The sequence below is a fragment of the Phyllopteryx taeniolatus genome, chromosome 23, assembly GCF_024500385.1.
Source record: "Phyllopteryx taeniolatus isolate TA_2022b chromosome 23, UOR_Ptae_1.2, whole genome shotgun sequence".
In the NCBI taxonomy this organism is placed as follows: Eukaryota; Metazoa; Chordata; class Actinopteri; order Syngnathiformes; family Syngnathidae; genus Phyllopteryx; species Phyllopteryx taeniolatus.
In genome coordinates, this window is record NC_084524.1 from 3,546,601 (window position 1) to 3,560,944 (window position 14,344).

The window sequence follows — 14,344 nt, forward strand, 5'->3', positions numbered from 1 at the left end:
TGAGTAAGAAATAAACCGCTTGAAGCATGCACGCGATGCCTCTTTTTTTTGGAGAACTGTCGGCTAGCTGCCGAACAGCTGCCATGGTATCGTATCATTTTTGAAAGCAAGGTATTGCGGTGCTTTTCTAGTACTGGCCTGCCATGCAACACTAGTGTACACAATGCTGCGAGTGACTTACAAAAAAACAACAACAGTTTAAATGTACGTCTGCTCATGATTAGTGTGTTTGCACTCTTAATTGCCGCCGCCCAAGCGCAGTTATCTTGCGGCGTGTTCTCGACAAAGGTTAATGAGGTGTGACTTTTTTAACGGCTCCCGCCATTCGTCACGTTTTTTTTTTTTTGTTTGTTTTTTTCAGTTCCAAATTATTAAGCATGTGGGATTTAAATGGATTAAACGATTGAGTTGTGGGTTTTTCCGGGGATGTTATTTGCTTATGTGGCCTCCCCTGTCTGTTTTAGATCAGTGATACAAGAGCACAGTGACAATTGTGCTTCTCTGTAACGCTCGCAGTCCGTTGCAACGTCCCGGTGACATTCTGTGACTCAGCTCAGCGGCCCCTTCCCTCTGAGAACATCCGGTTTTAAAACCTAGTTCTCAAAAATGATCTCCACAATACATGTTGAGCTTCATGTGATGAAAAAGAAGAACAGCGTCTTCCGCAGTTGCACTATTGTCATGCAAGACAACACAACATTACACGCTGCAAAAAATACAGTTCGAATCAAATCAGGTTTATTTATATGTAGCAGTTTTCATACATTAAAAGGCAACACAAAAAAATAGGTTCAATAAATAGGTTCAATAAGGCCCTATAGAAGCTAATATAGTTGTTGATGACCAAAACATTGTATTCACTGTTAATCACATTCATTATTTAGGAAAATGAACAAAAACAGCCTAAACATAATAATTAGGAACAGAGTTGGAGGCTTAGTTGTGGGCAAGGTTTAAGTTGTCAACTAACCAGACTCTGTTTTAATCCATCCCTCCTAAATGCGAGCTGCGCCCAAGGTTCAAAGGTTCTATAAATGTGCTTTTTTCCCCCCCACTTTCTTTCCAGGAACTTGTGACTTTCGAATCAGGATTAGGTCGAGCGCATTAAACATTGGAATGTATTCCGTCCGAAAGGATTTGGATTTGTGTCTGAGTTCAGACAGGAGCTGTCTTGGACAAGTTGGTGACGCATTGGGCTCTCACTCTCACCGTTGGACGAGACTCGAGCAGAATCTGGCTTTTTTCCCCTCGGTCTTTTTCCGCCGATGCCGACCGCGCGCTCCAGTTGCAGTTCGGGCCCGGTTGTATAACTCGGGTACATGAACCCTGACTTATGAAGTTAATTCCTTCCTTAACCACATCAACAGCAACACGGGCACGCTCAGGGAGGGAAGAATAACATCATGTTTCGAAAAAAAGGCAACAACGAGCAAACTCGCAAGACAAATCCCCACAGAACCATCTCGATCTGGCTTTGACTTAAATGAGCGGGCAAGATCAATCTGAACATGCACGCTGACCAATTCCTATCTCTTGGCTCGTTTTTCTGTCTCGAGTCGAAAGTTCACAAGCATCCGTCACGAGTGGGAATCATCGTGGTTGTTTTTTTTTTTTTCTCGCCATTTTTACTTGCTGGGTGGGGGTTTTACTGGCGAAACTGCACTGCTGGTGCTGGTCTTCGCTCAGGAGGCTGGATGGGGTGGGGCTTGTGAGAAGCAGAGAGAAAAGGGAGGGGAGGGGGGCATGCAATGTTGACCTAAATGTGGCTCTCATTAAGATGGTCTGCACATGAGGCTCGGAGGACTGCGTACAAGCCCCACTCTCTCTTTCCTGCTGGTCTTCTCCCAGTCAGTCTGTGGCCTCAACATGCTCTATTTATTATGTATCTCGAGGTCACTAATCCCGTCTCTTCCAGGTTTAAATGTTTTTTTGGGGGGGATGTGTGTATATATATGTGTGTGTGTATATATATTTAAAAAAAAAAAATAGTTCCATTGCAACAGGACTGCAAAAATAGCAACTTTCTCCTTTGAAGATTGTTGTACATCATATTTATTTGTATTTTTTGAAATTTCTTATGCAATTCTCGATACGTCAGGTAGAAAATGTAAAAGGTTGGCTGACCCATTTTGTGTTGCTTTAAGCAAAAAAAAGTGGACGAACAAATACCAAAGGAATGAAAGTGCACGGAGCGGGAAATGACGATGACGCAACCTGAAGGAATGTGGTGATTAATCGAATATCAGTTGAGGACTAAAATCAATTATTAGTTATTACGGATGGACTTTTGTGGTAACTTCTACCCCTTGCCTGCCCCACTCAGATAAGGCCTCCTGCCTCCTTAAGCGTATTGGCGCTCATTACCGAATGCCGGATGGCATTCCCGAGGGACTGTAGCACCCCGTCGGACCCCCCCCCTCGGCCACTCCTTCCCGAGCGAGAGCGGAGATGCTTGCAGCTTCAGAGGTGAACATGAAGGGACAAAGTCCTGCTGAGGTGCTTCACGTACGATGCGCGAGTTTCGAGTTGAATAATTCACCCTCTCGGGAGAGTTGCGGAGCCGGCTTCTAATCCGCCGGCTTGATCCCCGCCTCGAGCGATACGCTCAACCTTAAGTAGCTCCTAATGGACAAGACGGCACCTTGCCTGTGAAGAACGGAGCCGGCGTGGGCGAGTGAGCAGTAATATCGCCAAGTGCCTTGACCGCTGTCAGGAAAGTGCCGCTGAAACCCGTCGCTTTCATCTAAGGGGTTGGAGCTTTGCGATATGTGCACTTTAGATCTCATCACAATTGTGATTAATTTTCTGTAAATTCAGTCAAGTCATGTTTCATAGCAAGGATGGCGATACTACCCAGTTGTCCTCAGATCGTGACCAAGTTCCTGCCGTGTGCTTGGAGGCTGCGCCCGTACCTTTCTCGCAGATCTCGAGAGTATGCATCTGTGTGTCGACGCTGATCATTTGAATGACAAATACCAACATGCAAAACTTTCATTCTATAAATATCCCCAAAGTGTTCACATTTTCAAATGATCGCTTCCAAGACATTCCGAGAAAATTACGATGTCGCAATAATTGATCGCCGATCACAATATCCGTGCAACCAGAAAATAATTTTTTTCTTCTCCCCTCTATTTTTACAGCCATTCCTTTGTCTGTGCACGTATGTGTTCAAGCCTTCTAAACTGCAGCATGGAAACGTTTTCATTGGTTCACGAGGCCGAGGCCAAACATTTAACGAGAAATAAATTGCAATGCTCGCCGGGATTGGTAAGCAAGAAACTCGACCTTGCTTTAATAAGAACGCCTCTGTTGCTCGTGTTTGCCTGTGCTTTATTTGCAAATTATTATTATTATTATTATTTGTTTTGCTTATGAAATGCGACGCATGGATAGAAATACAGCAATCACCTGTTTAAGCGCAGGTGGTATGTTCCAAATCTACCTGCAATATACAGAGACCATTAGTTGCCCTTCATGTTACAGTGGCTCACATTAATATTAAAAATACTTTTTAGCAATAAAACCTGCCTCGTTTTTGATAAACACTTGGGCCAACTACGCCACTGTATTTTAAAGTGGGGGGAAAAAAATTTGGGTTGTACTTGCTTAGTATAAAAGAAGCACTGAGCATGAGGTCTGAACAAGGGTTTGATTCAGTACATTTTGTATGTACCGGGAGGCTAAAAGTAATTCTTGTTTCTAAACCGCATTTAAGATCATCGCATTTGCAATAAATGTTTGTGACGTTCTCCTCCCTGTTTCCATAACGGCTAACTTGTTTCCTTAGCAACTAACTGAGTTGAGGTCTGCAAATGTCCTCACAAACCTTTGCACGTGGTCGGATTTCTGTTTTACTTATACACGCGCGGGTTTGTTGGCTCGAACACAGGAAGGAAATAATAAAGGATGGTGGTGGGGGAATACGACTGTAGACTAATTCACTCATCCCCAGAATTCCTGAAGGCAAATGCCTACCACTTTGTCCTGCTTCTTTCTCACAAGTCAAGCTCCATGCCACTTGCGCCAGCCCTTATCCACACCACTTGGCTGACTGGGAGGGAGAAATTGCATCCGAGAAAAGTGACACTTCTATCACCATACGTTGGCCTAGTTTCACTCTGAGAGCGTGGGGAGGAATGGAGACACGGGTGTGTTTACGCCTCCAATCGGGATATTTTCCATCATGTCGAGCTTGCATTGACGAGGTATATCCTATTTATATCCGATTATTATTATTATTATTTTCTTTTATTTTTTATTTTATTGTTGTTTTAAATACACATTTAGAAGGATAGAAAGTAGAAAATGCAAAGAGTGAGATTTGAAACATTTTGCTGAGGCGAATTCATCAATAGGGTTGTTTGTAGATGAACGTAGCCGATGACTACGCACCTGCATTGACTATATATATATATATATATATATATGTATATATATATATGAAGTGTATGACTACGTTGGGGGGAACAAAACAAAAAAAATCCTAAATGGACTATTCCTCATGCCAGACAGGGAAGCTGACAAATATTAGATTAGGGCAAATATATATTCTCTGCTTCAACTTCAAGGCTGCTTTAAAATTAAAATAGCTCCTTGCAGCCTTCATCTCTCTTTCGCCAGGGTAGGAAATTGCTATCCGATGCTTTTCAGCATTTGTATTTCCCTCACACTTGCACGCACGCACTTTTTCAATCACAAATGCTGGCTGGTGCTCCCTTATCGTGACGCACCCCAAAAATGCCACTGTCAGGCGAAGTTGTTATCAAGCTCCCATGTAGGAAGGAGCATTTGAGAGAGTAAATAGTACAATGTCAGAATGTTCCAGAGTAACCGCATACCCGCCATGCCTTTCCAAGCCCTTGGGAACCACATATGCATCAATTCAAACACCTGTCTTTCTTCTTGTCTCTCAGCCTGCGTCTGTTTAGGCTCTCTCGCCGTCAACAAGACCTCCTGCTCCATCCTTCTAAATCCCCACACTCAATTTCTCATCTTCTCGGTCACCGGCTAGGATTTGACGAACTAATGAAATCCCAATGATGTTCAAAAAGGGACCAGTCGCTCCGCACGAGGTAAAGGCAGCTCCGTGCGAGGGCAAAGATTAAACCTCTCCCGCCGTAACTAGGAGTATAAACACAGCGATCGGGGGGCAAAAAATAAATAAATAAAGTGTTTGTGTGCTATGACGCTCCGTATGCAAAATCAATCAAATGAAGGTCTGCCGCAAATATCAAGCAGTTGACGCCCCCTTAAAAATTTTGCGCAATATCAACGCCGAGAATCATAGTATAAACCGGAAATATATCGCTATGATCCCAAAACACCTCAATACCAAACTTTAAAATAACGTCTTAGAGATTTGATTTTTGTAAAGAAAAAATAAAGGACCAAAATTAACGCCCTCTACTAGTTTTTATGGGCCTTTTATTTTAATTGTGTTTGTTAGCTTTAAAAGAAAGAACTAAGGCAGCAACAGAGCCGCAAGTACTCTGCGTAGCGCTTTTTTTTTTTTTTGCTCGAGACGAAATCTGGAATCGAAAGAAGATTGAGAAGGCGGCCTCGAGGAATGCGTCGTACGCGCCACGCGCACCTGGGTCGGCTCTCGAGGAAAGGGGCAACGTTGATTTGCGCCGCCACGTAATGATCTGACTCTCGAAAATGTCTCTTCGTAATCCAACAGGATGAACGGCCGATTAGAGGGGAAATTGTGCTCTCCTCCAGCGACCTCCACCTGGTGCTACAAGTACAACATAACCAGTGAGTATTCCCGCTGCGCTTGCATCCCAACGTTGTCCTCCTTTGGCCTCCATAAATGCGCGCTTTCTGTCTCCCCGCTCTGCTTTGCGAAAGCTCAACCTTGAGTTGCTTGTTCCAGCGCTTCGAGCCTCCAAACAGCGCCAAGGTTTTATACGCTTTCTGTTTTTTCGCAATGTGATCGAGGAAACATTTTGTGTATTTTTTTGTTGTGTTTTATTTTTGTGAAGCAATTTAAGAGTTCCCGGGGTGCTTTAATAAACAAGTCTGTGTTCGTCAGAATACCCCAAGGTATTATTTCACACTTTACACCCACTTTTTTTCTTTCTTCTTGCTGAAATTTCATTCCAGAGACCCACCTTTTTGTATACAAACAATAAACTGAAAAAAATTCAAAATACTGTCGAAACTCGGTTCACAAACTTAATGGGTCCTAGACTGCGTTCGCGGAAATCTTTGCAAACGGATGTAATTTTCCCCATTTAAATGGATGGAAAATAGAATTAATCTATTTATTATTCTTTTTTTTTTCAGCAGTAAGACGATTAAGCTTCCGAATAACACTTTTTGGGCTTTTCACTTTCTTGGGAGCCATACTGAGCGATAATTTAGAGGAGCAAAACAAAAATCTACAACCCCAATTCCAATGAAGTTGGGACGTTGTGTTAAGCATAAATAAAAACGGAATACAATGATTTGCAGATCATGTTCAACCTATATTTAATTGAATACACTACAAAGACAAGATCTTTAATGTTCAAACTGATCAAGTTTATTGTTTTTAGTAAATAATCATTAACTTACATTATTATGGCTGCAAACGTTCCAAAAAAGCTGGGACAGGTGGCAAAAAAGACTGAGAAAGTTGAGGAATGCTCATCAAAAACCTGTTTGGAACATCCCACAGGTAAACAGGCTCATTGGAAACAGGTGGGTGCCATGATTGGGTGGAAAAGGAGCTTCCCTGAATTGCTCAGTCACTCACAAGCAAAGATGGGGCGAGGTTCACCTCTTTGTGAACAAGTGCGTGTGAAAATAGTCGAACGGTTTAAGGACTGGTTTAATATTCCTCAGCGTACAATTGCAAGGAATTTAGGATTTCATCATCTACGGTCCATAATATCATCAAAAGGTTCAGAGAATCTGGAGAAATCACCGCATGTAAGCGGCAAGGCCGAAAACCAACATTGAATGCCCTAAACCTTCGATCCCTCAGGCGGCACTGCATCAAAAATCGACATCAATGTGTAAAGGATATCACCGCATGGGCTCAGGATCACTTCAGAAAACCAATGTCAGTAAATAAAGTTGACGCTACATCCGTAAGTGCAACTTGAAACTCTACTATGCGAAGCAAAAGACATTTATCAACAACCCCGAGAAACGCCGCCGGCTTCTCTGGGCCCGAGCTCATCTAAGATGGACCGATGCAAAGTGGGAAAAGTGTTCTGTGGTCTGACAAGTCCACATTTCAAATTGTTTTGGGAAATTGTGGACGTCGTGTCCTCCGGGCCAAAGAGGAAAAGAGCCATCTGGACTGTTATGGATGCAAAGTTCAACAGCCAGCATCTGTGATGGTATGGGGCTGTGTTAGTGCCAATGGCATGGGTAACATACACATCTGTGAAGGCACCATTAATGCTGAAAGGTACATACAGTTTTTGGAGAAACATGTGCTGCCATCCAAGCGACGTCTTTTTCATGGACGCCCCTGCTTATTTCAGCAAGACGATGCCAAACCACATTCTGCACGTGTTACAACAGCGTGGCTTTGTCGTAAAAGAGTGCGGGTACTAGACTGGCCTGCCTGCAGTTCAGACCTGTCTCCCATTGAAAATGTGTGGCGCATTATGAAGCTTAAAATACAACAACGGAGACCCCGGACTGTCGAACGGCTGAAGCTGTACATCAAGCAAGAATGGGAAAGAATTCCACCTTCAAAGCTTCAACAATTAGTGTCCTCAGTTCCCAAACGTTTATTGAATGTTGTTCAAAGAAAAGGTGATGTAACACAGTGGTAAACATGACCCTGACCCAGCTTTTTTGGAACGTTTTGCAGCCATAAAATTCTAAGTTAATGATTATTTGCTAAAAACAATCAAGTTTATCAGTTTGAACATTAAATATCTTGTCTTTGTCGTGTATTCAATGAAATATAGGTTGAACATGATGTGCAAATCATTGTATTCTCTTTTTATTTATGTTTAACACAACTTCCCAACTTCATTGGAATTGGGGTTGTATTTGCGGGTACCTTGACTTAGTTGAATTCATTCTGCGGTTGAGGTCAAAACAGAATTGACTCGGCTCCCAAATTTATGTTGTCGTGGTTTGACATTCAAATAGCAGCTTAACATTAAGAATAAGAGTGCAAGGTGGAGAGTGCGATGAGCGAGAAGTGCCACGCGCTGGATGCGGCAGGCTCCAGTTGCCTGGAAACAGATTGACGTGTGCGCGGCCAGAGGAGACAAAGCGGGCGCTTTTCGGAAGGTCAGCGGCAAAAACAAGAAGCCCCGAGACAAGAAAGTTGACGTCCAGTGAGAAAGGCACGGCGGCATTGCACAAGAGATGATCATCTTTCGTCGGACTTCCAGCAAAGTGCGCAAGTTTGGGCCAAAGAATGGAGGTCCCGGGTAATTGGGGAGGGGCGGGGGGTAGTTACTGCGAGCCAGAATTTGACATACGAAGGCTGCGACGTCGGAGGATGTTTGGATAGCTTGCGCGTGAGTCACAGTCTGGTATTTGTGTCATCAGAGAGAGCTGGTCTCCAGTTCCAAACCGCACAAGGACAAGCGTGTTACACATGATGTCAAACAAACTGGCAGTGCGCTATCTCGGTCTTTGTCTTTGTGTACTACAACTCCGAGCGCTTGAGAGGATTCAGCCTGAGGACGTGTCCAAACGGCATATGGACGACGCAAGTGACGCGGAATTAGAAAAAAACGTGAATTTGTGAATGACCCGCGAATCGGCAGGGGTTAGACGTAATCGCAACCCTGAGCAATGCATTTTGATCCGAATATGTTGAATTTGATTTTTTTTTTTTTTTTTTTTTTTGGATTGCTACGGTCTGCTATGAGGCCTTCAGAAGTAATTCAAAGCTCTTCTTTCCCCAACAGGGAAAGGTGTCCTAGATAACGTGCTGACTTGAGCTTAATGTATTGACACCCGACCTGACCAGGTGGGAATTTGGACTCCTGCGGGAGTCGAGATAGCTTTATGGAGCGGCATCAGTCAGTTTTAGTAGCCCACTTTTCTTCATTGGTCTCTTTTTCAAACCCACAGAAATTATTTGTTTGAACTGAGCGTCAGCCCCCCTCTGTGTTTCCACTTTGTGATTTCAAATCAAATACGAGCTTTGTTCTTCTTATCGGAGTCTATTCCGGCTCGGGATGACATGGCTGTGATGATGACTGGCAGCTCCAAGTTAAAAAAACAAAACATTAAAAAATAAAATAAAATACTGATGAGCTTTCGGCTTGTTGGAGGATGGTTCAGGGAGGGCCGGAAAATGCCGGATTCAGTAGCAGTACAGCGATGTCTTGACTTAAGAGTTTAATAAGAAAAATAGCTGCAGTATTGTACAGAAGCCTATTGCTGCCACACTAGAGCAAAAGAAAGTTCAGTATCACGTAACTTGATAACTTTACGTTAAAACGTGAAATTCATCACGTTATAATATAAAACTTATCATGTTAAAATGTGAAATTTATCACGTTAAAACCTGAACTTGATCAAGTTATACCGTGAAACTGAACTTTTTTTTCTGGTGTGGCAGCAATCAACTTCTGTACTATTGTACTGTATTAAAAAATGCAGTTATAACATATTTGTAGAACGTAAAGAGTTTTGATGATGCAACAAACCGGTTTTGCATCATGATTTCATGCTTTAATTCAGTGTACATTGTGCTGCTCCTTTTGTTGTGTACACCGTATATGCCGTATATGCAGTATAATGCATATACAAATATAAGTAGATTTGATAATAAAACACGAAGAATGCCGTCGCAATAGAGCTGTAATATGAGTCGTTTTTCGCAGAGCATAAAAAAAATATATTCCCGTGATTATTGTTAAATGCTTTGTCTGCATGTGTTGTGCATCTTTTGTGTTCAAATATACGTTTTTGTGTTAGAATCAAGCGAGCGAGAAACGACGTGAATGTGCTTCGGTCAAATCCGCAACGTGTCATTCAATTGGGAGCGGCACTAAACTTCTCGACGCAACAGCTGACTTGAAAATACTCGCAAGTTTGATCACTTGCGAGTCAAGGTATCTCTGTACGCGAATTGTCAGCAGGGAGTTTCGAAAGACTCGCAGGAAGTTGTTGAGAGGAAGTCGTGCGCGGCAGAAGGAGTCTGTTAAGGACAGACAACGGGTGCTGCGGCTCGGCTGGTGTCAACCCTCGCCGCCCTTGCGCTTCCTTGTCAAGTTCAGGAAGAAGCCGACTGCATGCAACGCATCTCGTTCCGTGTCTGACTTAAAGAGCGGGTGGGCCGAGTCGTTCCCAGCGTGACCTTCTGAAAGCGATTGGCCGAGACGGGCCGCGAGCGACGGGCAGTCCTGCGGGGCCCGCTTGCCATCTTTCACCTGGCACTCCCCGCGCCGAGCTTTAAGTCGCCAATATCTGGCCAGAGAAAATAACACCTCACACACGTTCCCACGTCTCCAGAGGCATTTAAGTGATAAAAAACGGCACACCCCGAGTTTTTTGTTTTGTTTGTTTTTTTGTTTTTTAAACGAATGACTTACTTAAGCTCTCAAAGTGTTTGTCTGGGAGCCTTTTTGTGTTTGTTCCCTCATTTGGCGGATACTTTGCATACAAATCTGCTCCAATGGTGTGAATGCAAGTGTGCACAAGACCAGTAATGTGCCTTGAATTTACAATGATACATGAAATAATACTAACCTTGAATTAAAGGACAGTATCCAAAAGGTGTATTTCAACAAGCACTTCTAAAGCATGTTTTTTTTTTTTTTTTTGGGGGGGGGGGGCGGTGGGCTATAATAATTTTCTTGCCCTCCATAAAGCACCGCTCACGTGTGTCATCGTCGGTAGTGTGTAATTGTTGCCTGTCGGCGGAGCGCAGATGCTCAGTCTGTTTTTCCAGATGTCTCCCGGAGAAGCCGGGAATCCTACATACAGTAATTTCATAAACTGCAACCGAGCCATTGATTGTGTTTTTTTTTTTTTTTCTTCCTCCAGCAGTCAGTCTGTGAACATTGCGATGATTTCTTGTTTTTATTTTTATTTTATTTTTTTATTTTTTTTTTCGTTATTGAGCTTCCAACGCACAACAAAAAGCAAGGATTTGATGTTGCTACGGGAAGAAAACATGCTCTTCCCCCCCCTCAATGCAGAAATGTACGAAGCTTTAATTGCGCCTTATTTTACCCTTTTCAGCCCATTTAATTTCTGACTTTAATTAAAGCCACAGTAGGCACATGCGGCACAAGGGTCGGACGTAATCTCTTCCGATTTCGAATGGACTCGTGCTAATGCACACGAGCCTTTGGTGGTGATGGATGAGTGTGTTTTCTCCTTAACGACTGCTGGCAAAGAATTGCTAACTGTTAGTCAGGTGGACAGACTCACTGTGTTTCGTATTCAGCACGTGACAGGCGATCATTCAATCATTGTAAAGCGCTTTGCCGTGTGCGGCCCTTGTTGATCCCAGCGGGCACGGTATGAGACAACAGAGCGTTTCAGTCGTTCCCGATAAGTCCCGAACGCGTGACGCGGGCCCGCGTCCACACCGATTTCAAGACTCCTTTATTTCAATATCATTTTTTGACCAAGTGTGTTGTTGACTTGAGGGACAAAGGAAGGCCTGTGCGTCGACGCTAACCGATTTGTTCGCTTCTCTCTCTTCTGATTTCAGTGAGCTTTTGGTTCCAGACTTCACCGAGACCTACTACACGGACGACGGCCAGCCGGTGACCGTGACCAGTCGGAATTACACCGTAAGTCAAATGAATTCAAATTGCGAGAGAGCTCTCCTTGCCCACATGCGAGGGAATTACAGTACCTTCAAAAAAATAGCCACTTTGGCTACTTTCCACTCTTTTTTTTTTTTTTTTTTTTCTTCACACTTTGCGCCCCTTGTCAGTCTGTGCTTTTCTTGGGGTTGCAGGGTTCCATTGGTTCCTTTCAAAATGCATTCGGGGATACATTGAGGGCCTCTTATATGAGTTAGGTAACCTATACTCTCTCCTCGTTCGGAGTGATTCCGAACACAACCTGAACGAAAAATGTCAACGTTGCTTCTTGGATCATCCCGCCCATACAAAAATGAAAAAATGATGTTCTGCTTACATGGCAGAAGATTTAATATTCTCCACTTTCTTTTCCCTTCCACGCTAAACTGATTTGGCTGAGACGCTTATTCGATTAGGACTTGTGAGGTTTGTCTTTCCAAAAGGAATTACAGCGTCAGGTAATTTTATAAATGCAGCGGCATTCTCAATACACCAGAGGTAAGACTTCATGAGCGCTCATGGAGAGTTGCTTTTTTTTTTTTTCTTCTCCTCCCCATGCTTTTGAATCCATTTTACAGAAAGAAATAGGCGGGTTAAAAACAGCCTGCGAAAGTGCATCTCCATTTGGAGGCCACACCTGCCAGCCCCTGCATTCACATCACCTACTGGCAGTCGACTAATTGCTGGATGTCGCGTGGGGGGGTGGGGCGTTTTTTTTTTTTCACCCCCCCCCCCCATTTCTCTCTCTCTTCTAGCTGACAATTAATTTGTATGTTGCTATAACCGAGCTGGAATGAAAGAGCTCATTTCACGCTCTGTTGAACTGACAATTTGGGATGGTTTTAAAAAAAAAATAAAAATAATTCAACCTGCTTGCTTAATTTAAACCTGGTGGCAATAAAGTCTTCTTTTAACATTAGCAGCTGGTAATAAGGCCAATATGGCTGCTTTTGATACCGTGAACTACTGTGATCCTTTCATACTTAAAACAAGGAGTCATATATTATGTATAACGAAAATGTTACGGTTGATTTTAGTAATTTTGGCGCAAAGAAGCCTGTCGTCATTGCTTTATGTTTAGTAAAGCAGCCTGTCATACACATCAAGCAACTACAGTGAAGCCTCGTTATGAGGGACTGAGAGAGCATTGTTGTGTTAGCTCTGACTTTCCCACCGGCAATTTTATTACATTTTTAAATGAAAGATACATACAGGGTGATTGAAAAGTAACTCCCTCTTTTGAAAGGGCTTGAGACAGTTACTTTAAGATTGTACCACTGTCTCAGGAATTGCCCCTATTTGCAGTTATGTCCTTTGATGCCAAGCGTTATCTACTTTGAAGGCACTGTGTTCATACAAATACTTTTTCTTTTGTGCTTTCCCCAGGATCACTGTTTCTATCACGGCAATGTAAGAGGACATCCGGATTCCTGGGTGGCCCTCAGCACGTGCTCAGGTGTCAGGTGTGAACAATACTTGCGTATTTCTTTTACAGACATTGACTGCACAGCCGCTGGCTCTTTAGGGTCGAGGACAGTTTCACCGTTGTTAATATTTCAACAAGGACAAGAGATGTGATTCATGTCCCAACTGATATGCATGCAAATTGGCACAGGTAATGCATGTGTGAAGCTTCTGACTTTTGCAGAAGATCCTAATGAATCCTTCCTGACCTACATTCATCCTTGAAAATGACTCATTTGATTCTCTTAAGCCAGTGCTTCTCAAACTTGTTACACCGAGTACCACCCCCAAAATATACGTCTCTCCAATTACCACCGTCGTGGCCAACATTAAAGTACAGTTGCGTCATCGGCCCAAGCCTTCGTCAAAAACGAGGCAGAGGTTTTATTCCCGCAGTATATTTAATATTGTTGTTTGCCACTTTTAACCTCATGCACAGTTTGAAAACTGTACTAATGACTCGATTAATATTTACTGCACACAAGTTCAATAAAATTGTACCCAAATGTACCCATGAATGGTAATGACTACCACTATATAAATGCTAGTTTCATTAGCCCATCTATGGCATTTTGCATTGTGTGCTTGCATATTTGAGAGTTGATAGCAAAGCTTGTGGATTCTTAGGAGGTGTCTCAAATGAGGTGGACCATGTTTGACACGTTTGTCGCGTTACCTTTGCCACAGGGGCCTGATATCTTTGAATTTCAACAACACCTTCTACCTGGAGCCAAAGGTTGGCCACCGCCATTCCTTGCTGCCCGCAGACCAACTGGAATTGAAAGGCGGAGACTGCGGCCAAGGTCATCACAGTGCACTGTCCAATCACATCTCCCGCCTCCTCAGACCACATCATTTAAGGGTGAGTGTAAATTAAAAAAACAACAACAAACAAACAAATGTATGTGCAGGCATAGCGCCATTAGATTATTACTTGTCCTTGAAATACATTTTCCTAGATGGACGCGGATCTTCTCTGTCTTTGTTGGACGTAAACCCTCTTGAATAGCTGTGCTGCAACTATTTGGCGTGTCTTCACAAAGGAAGATGAAATGAATGTAGCTTGCTTAGCTGCACTTCTACTAGGTGTCCCTCCGCCATCATTTGTCTTGACTGCTCTGTGTATTTTCTTTCTAATTTAT

At 43.1% G+C, this 14,344-nt stretch overlaps 1 protein-coding gene across 2 annotated transcripts in view; it reads left to right on the forward strand.

Moving 5' to 3' along the window:
* The window catches only part of adam19a (ADAM metallopeptidase domain 19a), a 48,982-nt gene that overhangs the window by 21,228 nt on the left and 13,410 nt on the right, over positions 1 to 14,344 (forward strand). The window contains exons 1-5 of one of the 2 annotated variants that reach the window (XM_061764207.1): positions 4,944 to 5,075; positions 5,684 to 5,760; positions 11,642 to 11,723; positions 13,125 to 13,201; positions 13,890 to 14,064. In XM_061764207.1, the coding sequence (XP_061620191.1) occupies positions 5,040 to 5,075; positions 5,684 to 5,760; positions 11,642 to 11,723; positions 13,125 to 13,201; positions 13,890 to 14,064 (447 nt within the window). In that variant the 5' untranslated portion in view covers positions 4,944 to 5,039. Of the gene's footprint in view, positions 1 to 4,943; positions 5,076 to 5,683; positions 5,761 to 11,641; positions 11,724 to 13,124; positions 13,202 to 13,889; positions 14,065 to 14,344 lie in introns of those variants that run through there. The other variant, XM_061764206.1, reaches the window with a different exon arrangement.